The sequence below is a fragment of the Rhincodon typus genome, chromosome 10, assembly GCF_021869965.1.
Source record: "Rhincodon typus isolate 14 chromosome 10, sRhiTyp1.1, whole genome shotgun sequence".
Classification (NCBI taxonomy): domain Eukaryota; kingdom Metazoa; phylum Chordata; class Chondrichthyes; order Orectolobiformes; family Rhincodontidae; genus Rhincodon; species Rhincodon typus.
Genome location: NC_063341.1, coordinates 80,250,285 through 80,259,269, shown reverse-complemented (window position 1 = coordinate 80,259,269; position 8,985 = coordinate 80,250,285). Strand labels below are relative to the sequence as shown.

General features: G+C 42.5%; 1 protein-coding gene across 1 annotated transcript in view; it reads left to right on the top strand.

Moving 5' to 3' along the window:
- LOC109924952 (guanine nucleotide exchange factor VAV3-like) overlaps positions 1-8,985 on the top strand; it is a 203,142-nt gene that overhangs the window by 60,780 nt on the left and 133,377 nt on the right. Inside the window, exons 19-21 of the mRNA XM_048601574.1 lie at positions 182-235; positions 4,197-4,250; positions 6,611-6,667. Of these exons, the coding sequence (XP_048457531.1) occupies positions 182-235; positions 4,197-4,250; positions 6,611-6,667 (165 nt within the window). The remainder of the gene's footprint in view (positions 1-181; positions 236-4,196; positions 4,251-6,610; positions 6,668-8,985) is intronic.

Sequence of the window (8,985 nt, the reverse complement as noted above, 5' to 3'; positions counted from 1 at the left end):
CTGTTGGCAGGGCACAGGGGAGATCCTGTGGGGTCAGTGTTGGCCAGAGCACAGAGAGATCCTGTGATTGAGCACTGCTTGACTGAATGACGTTGAATTGTATTGGCTTGGAGCAATGATTTGTATCATGCATTGATCCAACATCTTTATTCCTGCAGAGTAATTATTTCTATCTGTACAGGGTCCTCCTGGTTTAATGGGACCAATTGGAGAGCCAGGACTTGTGGGATATCCGGTAAGTGAATATCGATCCAGGCTAAAAACATTCATCATTGATCATCAGCAAACACCAAGCAGTATTTTTTCCATTTGGAAAGTTTACCCTTGTAGAGAGTGAAGTACCAATACCTCAGTGTCATTGGGACACTAAAGGTTAACTTCTCAGTAGAGAGTTGCATCAACTAGGCTTGGATTCCCTGTAATTTAGGAGGACAAAGGATGATTACTGCAAGGTTTATAGGACCTTGAAAAGAATCAAAAAGCTGGAGGGAGAGAATGTTTCTTGTTCGGATGATGAGGGTGGAGGGCTGTAAGGAACAGGGGACATGTGTTAAAATCAGAACCAGGCCACTCAGAAGAGAAATTAGAAGCACCACCCCTTACAAACTCCCCTCCAAGCCACTCACCATCCTGACTTGGAAATATATCGCCGTTGCTTCACTGTCACTGGGTCAAAATCCTGGAATTCCCGCCATTAGGACATTGTGGGTCAACCCACAGCACATGGACTGCAGGGGGCTCAAGAAGGCAGCTCACCATCACCTTCTCAAGGGGCAGCTAGGGATGGGCAATAAATCACATTGACAGCCATCTCCCAGAAATAAATAAAAAAAACCTTGTGACCTAAATGAAGAGTGTGCAGGTTAGAGTAGGATAATAGGTTGGCACAACATCGCGGGCTGAATGGCCTGTACTGTGCTGTACTGTTCTATATTCTAAAGGGTGGGAGAAGTATAAAATTGCCTTCCACAATGTTTCTTGCAGGTTGGTCATTTTTCAATCTGAAGCCAATTCTCTTCTGTTGCTAGGACCAAGGTACTAATACAGTACCGAGCTAAAGGAATGGGGTTTGAGATATAGATCACCCATCATCTCACTGACAGACTTGGGAGGCTGACTGGCCATGTCCTGCATAATTTGGTTGTTTGGAGTGGTCTTTTATTTGAATCACAGAACCCCAGGCCTCTATCCTGTTTTACCAAATTATCTAAATCCATTGCAAGTCGACAGAACACTGGAGACTGTGACATAAACCCTGGGAGCTAGATAATCAGTGTCTGACTCCTGGAATCTGAACTAAAAATCCAAATTTGCAAACTGCAATAAATACAGGAATATCCCCCATGCACTTTTGGAGAACTATATCCATGAATTTAAACAAATGATGCATTTTACTTATTAAAATTTGATTATGATCAGTGAAGAATAACATGGCGCATTCCACACTTGATAACCAGTTGTAACCAGGGACTTTCTGTTTGTTCCAGTTCAAGTTTGATTAATTTCTCATTCCATTCCTTAGATTTACATAACCCTACTGTTGGATTTTGACAGTAAAGGTGGGGGTATTCGTGTGCTGTAGGTCAAAAATGCACTTTTCTGACACACACACGGCTTTAATATTTGGTCTTTTAAATCAAAGTACGGCAGTGTTGGTTCAAATAAAAGCATAGAAAATAACACCAGGAATAGGCCATTCAGCCCTTTGAGCCTGCTCTGTTATTCAATATGATCATGGTTGATCATCCAACTCAATCCCCTAATCCTACTTTCACCCCATACCCTTTGATCTCATTGGGCCTAAGAACTATATCTAACTCCTTCCTGAAAACATTCAATGTTTTAGCCTTGACCACTTTCTGTAACAGAGATTTCCAGAGGCTTTATTTATAGTTTGGACATCAGAATAGCGAAGGCTAAGAGGAGACTTGGGAGAATTTTTCCAAAACATGAAGTCAGATTTAAGACTTAAAGAAGCAGAGGTTACATGAGGAAAACGATTGTACAATGAGCAGTTGGTATTTGGATATCTGGTTAGTATTAATTAGTGACTGGTCCCTCTCTGAGGGCGTGATGGATATTTGAGGATTCCCTTCACAAGTGAATTGGACAGACACTGGAAGGTAAATTTGAAGGGAGATGGGGAAAGATCTAAGGGAATGGACCCAGCTAGTTTTCTGTTTGAAAAAGATAACGCAGCCTTGATAGGCCACATGGCCTTCTCCCATGAGATAAGATTCTCTGATATGATGGTTTTTAGGCAGTTTTTACATTATTGTCCAAAAACAGTAAAAACATAAGGAGGTTTCAAAGGAATTGGGATATTCTGGTACATGGGTGACAAACTGGTAGTATGTAGTAACAACTTGTAATTAAGAAGGCTAATAAGATGGTACCCTTTATTATGAGAGGAATTGAGTGTAAAAGTGAGGATGTTATTCTTCAATGAGACAGGGCATTGGTGAGACCATGACTCGAACACTGTGCAGTTTTGGTCTCCTTATTTATGGAAGGATTTACAGAATGGACAGTCAGAGTATCTTTCCCAGGGTAGAAATGTCAATGCCTATGGGACATAGGTTTAAGGCAAAAGGGAGTAGGTTTAAAGGAGACATACGGGTCAGGTTTTTTTCACAGAGGGTGGTAAATGCTGCCAGAGGAGGAGATGGAGGCAGATGCAATAGCAACCTTTAACAGGCATCTTGACAGACATATAACAGGCTGGGAATAGGGGAACAGACCAAGTAGAGTCAAAGAATTTTTATTTAGAAAGGAGTCATGTGTCGGCACAAGTTTGTTGGGCCGTAGGTCCTGGCCTGTCTAACCTTTCCTCTTAAGGCAATTGGCTCATTCCAGGGATTAGTCCAGTAAACCTTCTCTGAACTGCTTCCAAGGTGTACATGCTGATCTCTTATGTTGGACCTTACCAAAAGCTGACTGAAAACCCAGTAAACCACATCAACTTGACTAGTTATACCCTCGCCAAGCCCATAAAGGCAGCAATCTGACACACCCTGTGTACACCTCGAATGCTCAATGCTGCAGAAACTAGAGTGTCCATCAATGGCTTTAACCTCCAACTTCACAGGCCTGCTGTTTGCAACGCTCTCCACACCGAACCCTCGATGGTCAAGGGACAATCCTTTTTATAACTGCTTAAAGACCAATCAATTTTTACCTTCGACCTTAACTATACCATTCATGCGATTTTATTAATCTCTGGCAACATCCTGAAAAAGCTTTATACACTCTCCAAAGTGATGCCTTTATTAAATTCATTCATGGGATGAGGGTGTTGCTGGCTAGGCAGCATTTACTGCCCATCTCAAATTGTCCAGAGGGCAGTTAAAAGTCAACTACAATGTTGTGGGTCTGGAGTCACATGTAGGCCAGACCAGGTAAGGATGGCAGTTTCCTTCCCTAAAGGACATGTGTGAACCCGATGGGTTTTTATGAGTTTCTTAATTCCAGATCTGTCTTGATTTTAAATTCCATTGTCAGCAATGGCAGGAGTTTCCCCTTCCCATCTACCCCATTCCCTCTCATAAACTAGGGTGATTAAAATGAGACTGGGAGATTACTGCAAGTTTAACAGCTCTTTGTGGTACTGCAGGTGGTAATTCCTCCACAGAATCCATACAGTGTGGAAACAGACTATTCGGCCCATTGAGTCCACATCAACTCTCCAAAGAGCATCCCACCCACACTCGCCCTCCTACCCACTCCCTGTGACCCTGCATTTCCCATACCTAATCCACTGAGCCATACATATCCTTGAACACTATGGGCAATTTAGGATGGCCAATCCACCTAACCTGCACATCTTTGGACTGTGGGAGGAAACGGGAGCACCCGGAGGAAACCCATACAGACACGAGGAGAATGTGCAAACACCACACAGACAGGCGCCCAAGGGTGGAAGTGAACCTGAGTCCCTGGCGCTGTGAGGCAGCAGTGCTAACCACTGAGCCACCAGGCTGCCCCTTCCTCCTCTAGGTGGTGAACTCCTCCCTTCCTCCTGTAGGTGGCGTTCTCCACACCAACTTCAAACATTACTAGTTCTCACTAGACGGAATTAGTCCTTACCACTCTTCAGCTGAGTGAGTCTCAGTCCTGGATCGTTGTGGACATTCAGTTAGCTTTTATTTAGCCTGGTCACAGAAATCCTCGAAACAGACAATGTGTTTTTCTTCCAGGGTCATCAAGGGCCATTGGGACCTCAAGGACCCCCAGGACCAAAGGGGGAGAAGGTAACTCTTTAGCGTTGTGTTAGCAGTCAGCATTGTCAAGATTGTGTCCCACTTGCTGAACGTTCGTACTCTGAAAGGATTTCTAGCAGAAAATTAAACATTTTGCTCAGCTGTTTGAATTTTTGAGTTTAACTTCCTAATTTTCATTAATCTCCCACAAGTATGGTAAAGGATTGTAATAAATTTTTACTTGGAAACAAGTTGTGCCATGGAGGAAAAAATTGAATTTTATTTTTGGTTATATTAAGGTCTGGCGTGCTTTTTTTTAACCAAGTTCAGAAAGCAATTTTGAACAGTGGGTTCTAAAAAGAGCATTTTCAAGAAATCCTGTGACTTTCAATAAGTGAAAACAAGCCACTTGGGGAAGTCAGGTTCGCTAACTTGAGTTTTAAAACCCAGAGGGAGAGGGAGAGGAACACAGTCACAAGTTCATTCTGAATGAAAAGGTCTGGAGCAGGCAGAGGTGCTGTAGTTCAGTGGTGTCCACAGCAGTCAGGGTGGAAAGAAAGAAGCCCTAACTTACTTAGAGAGTAACTTTGGAAGCAGAACGCTGTAGCGGTGTCAGGGAGGAAAGACATCCTACAATGTTGTTGAAGATGTGAGTTTAAGGAACCCATTAATAATAAATAATAATTAATAAAAATAGCCATTAATAAACACATAGAACTCAACCCCATATACATTCCACTATGGAGGAAACCTGAGGCATCCAAACTCATTCTGGGGCTAAAAAGCTTGAATCTTTCTTTCTGATATTCGTCATGAGTTTATTCCAATAGCTGTTGTGATGTCTGATGTAATATGGCTCATGATTTTTATGAAAGAAAAGCATTTCTATTCTTTTGTTGAAAGTACATTGGCAGCCTCTTGTGAATTTGTTGAGTGACTGACCGTCCCTCCCCCATGGTGAACAACAGAGAAAAGTAAAACTTCTCTGCTATTGAGCCAGGTTTCATTCTGGAATCTGGCTCTTTTCCCATTATTGTGAACAGCTGGGATCATAACAAAACTCGCCTTTATAGATTGCCTTTAATGTAGCAGAACATCATAAATCACTTCTCAGGAATGAAAATGAAATGAAATTTGACACTGGATCATGTAAGGAGAAGTAACAGTGACTGGTCAAAACAGGCTCAAATAGATTGGCTTCAAGAAGCATCCTAAAGGACGAATGAGAGCTTTCGAGAGCCTGGAGGACCATAAGGCCATAAGAAACACGCCTCTCGAGCCCATCCTGCCACTCAATAGGATCATTGCTGATCCCACACTCCTCAGGGCCACTCTCCTGCATTTTCCCCGTAATCCTGGACTCCCCGACTGATCAAGAACTTATTCAGCCTTAAATCTACACAAGGACTCTGCCCCCACAGGTCTCTGTGGCAATGAGTTCCAAAGACTCATAACCCTGTGGGAGAACATGGAGATTCAGAAATTCTTGGAATTTTTGAGCTTAGAGCCCAAATAGTGGAGAGCACAGCTGCCATTAATACAGCAGAGGTACCTGGGACTGTCCAATTGTAGGAGCCCAGAGATCTGCTGAAGCTCTTACCTGAGCCAGCTGATGGTCTGATTTCAGCAGCAAACTTACTATAATAGGATGGTGGGGAAACCTTAGCGAGACTTCCTGACAGCAATCTTTCATCTTGGTATTGGTCTAAGACTGGTATCATGAGGCGAAGGATGCCCACACAAAATCTTTGGCTGAAGATTGGCTCAGTAAATGCTGATTACATTGTAATTCAAGGCAAGTTACATGACATTGAGATAGATATATTATAGTCTCCATCAGACTCCACTTAAGAACACCACCAGCTGCAAGATCCCCTCCAACCCACTCACCATCCTAACTTGGAAATATATCACCGTTCCCTCACTGTTGCTGGGTCAAAACCCTGGAATTCCCTCCCTAAGGGCTTTGTGGGTCAATCTACAGCAGTTCAAGAAGGCAGCTCACCCACACCTTCTCAAGGACAACTAGGGATGGGCATTAAATATGGGCCCAGCCAGTGATGTCCACATCCTGCAAATGAATTGAAAAAAGTACACATTACCATGAGAACAACACATGAGAACTGGTAAGCCCTTCCGAGGAACAGTCCTTTCTCATCCTGAAGGGACTGATCATATCTCTTGATGTCAGTTAAGTCTTTCAGGTACTAAGTGTCTTATACTACAGCCTACACTGCAGCATTATGCACTGACTGGGGCTGTGCCCAATTAAGCCTGATGTTCTCAGTCAAAATCACAATAACTTTTAATAGAAAGTCAAAGGTGGTTTTCGTCTATGTAGCACAGATCCTACCTGTTTGCTATGAGTTATCACTAACCTCAGTCTGTGTCCCTTTTTCTCTCATTTGTAGGGTTATCCAGGAGATGACAGTGCTGAGATTGGACTCCCTGGGCCTCTAGGTGAACCAGTAGGTCATGCTTTTCATAGCAAATCATGTTAATACTGTAAAACTATGGTTCAGTGTTGTCTTTCTGTCTGTTCCTTCTCTGTACCTGAATTTCGTTGGAGAGATTTAACAGATTTGCCGATGTGGACACATGTCAGATTCCCAACAGTAGTAAGGTGTGGATTGCGACTCTGAGTCTATCAAATTCTTGGCCAGGCTCGTTGCTTGGGAAGGAGAGTTTCCAACAGAGCAGAGTGTGGTGGAGAGCAGAATTCAATCGAAGATGGACTCTCCCTGTCATTCACAGTAAAACTCTCGTATACTCGTGGGTTAGGCAATGGTGGGTGGTCTTGCACAGGGAAGAGAGATATTATCAATGGTTATGGACCCACAGAATGATACAGCACAGACAGAAGCCATTCAGTCTCTATGCCTGTGTCAGAAGTTTGAAAGAGCTCTCCTATTAATCCCTCAGCCCTATAATTCCATCTGTTTCACATTTCTATCCAATTCCATTCTGAAGGTTATTACTGAATCTGCTCCTACCACTCCTTTAGGCAAAGTATTCCAAATCAACATAACGTTCCCTTCATCTTCCTGCTCACAAATCTGTGCATCACATTGACCTTATATTCCCTCTGCCTTCACTGGGATGTATTTAAACTGGGTTTTGTTTTGCAATTTTTGTGGTATGTGTGAGCAAATAAATACAGGCAAAGGAGGAAAAAACAAAACTGACAAAAATGCGACTTTCTGAATCAGAGTGTGCTCAGTGAGATCAGAAAGTGCTGGAAAAGCTCAGCAGGTCAGGCAGTCTTTGTGGAGAGTGAGGAAAAGAGATCACATTTTAGGCTGGTTCTGTTCTGAGAGAATGACTTTGGTAACAATTACTTCTCAACTGAAAATAATTCAAAGGAACATTACACTCAGGGTTCAGTTGGAAATGATTGAGGTGTTCTCAATAATTGGCACCAATTGACTACAAAAATCTTTCAATAACCATCTTCTCAAGTAGATATTTTCTAATGAACTCATCCAGAGATGTTATTGCGCAGCTCTGGAGCAAGTGGGATTTGAACCTAGGTCTTGTGGCTCAGAGGTAGGGATACTATCACAAGGGCCCTTCACCTTGTCAATGTAGCACTGACTTTCAATCTTTTTGCATATTTCCTTTTAAGAGATTATAAAAGTGAACTTGGAGGCTACATATCAAGTTCACTTCATATAGGCTTATTTCCTCAAAACAAATCTATTAAAATGTTTTGCTTGCGGGATAACCTTATCAATTCACACCATTCCAACTTTTCTTCCTTTGTGAATGGATCATCTTCTTTCATCAAAGGTAGTGTTAATGAAAACCAGAGCTGGAGCAACACTGAGATCTCAGAAAGCCCTTATTTAGATGGGCTTCTTATTTCTTTTTTCTCTTGGATGGGGTGTGGGCATCACTGGAAAGGCCAGGATTTGCTGTCTATCCCTAATTGTCCATGAACTGAGGGGTTGCCTCAGCCATTTCAGAGGGCAGTTAAGAGTCAGCCACATTGCTGTGGGTCTAGAGTCAGACCAGGTACAGATGGCAGATTTCCTTCCCTAAAGGACCTGAGTGAATCAGATGAGCCTTTTTTGACAATCAATGATGGTTTTATGGTCACCATCGCAGAGACTTGCTTTCAATTGAATTTAAGTTCCACCATCTGCTGTGGTAGGATTTGAACCCATGCCCCAGCACATTCACCTGAATCTCTGGGTTACTAATCTTGGGACATTACCACTACCCCACCACGTCCCCTTTTACTAAACCTTTAATAGTGTGACTTGAGAACTTGCAGACGCATGGCAGGTATGTTTGAGTGGCTGTCTCTGATGATGACCAATCAGATTGTTTCACCATGACTACCCAAATGTCCCCAGATTTTGGGCAAATTTGGATCTTTGCTGAGTTAGTCATGAAATTGAAACAAAGGATTTTGCACAGACAATGGAATAGTACTTCCTTTCATACTAACTTATACTGATAGGGTGAGATGAAGAGAAGTAGCTCAAGTGGAGTGTAATGACCAACATAGATTGCTTGGTTAAACAGGCTGTTTTGTGCTGGAAACACTATATAATTTGGTACAGAGGGTCCCTGATTTACAAACATCTAACTTACAAACGCAATCGCAATTAAAGATTTAATTTTAACAATCTACCCTACAAATATTTCCGGTACTTATTACCAGCCCCTGTATACTATCCTGAATTGAGTTCTGATTTGCATCCAAATCAACTTGTGAACAGACTCCAGAATGAAATCTGCTCACAACCCAGGACTGCCTGTATATTTGCTTGCAGGATCC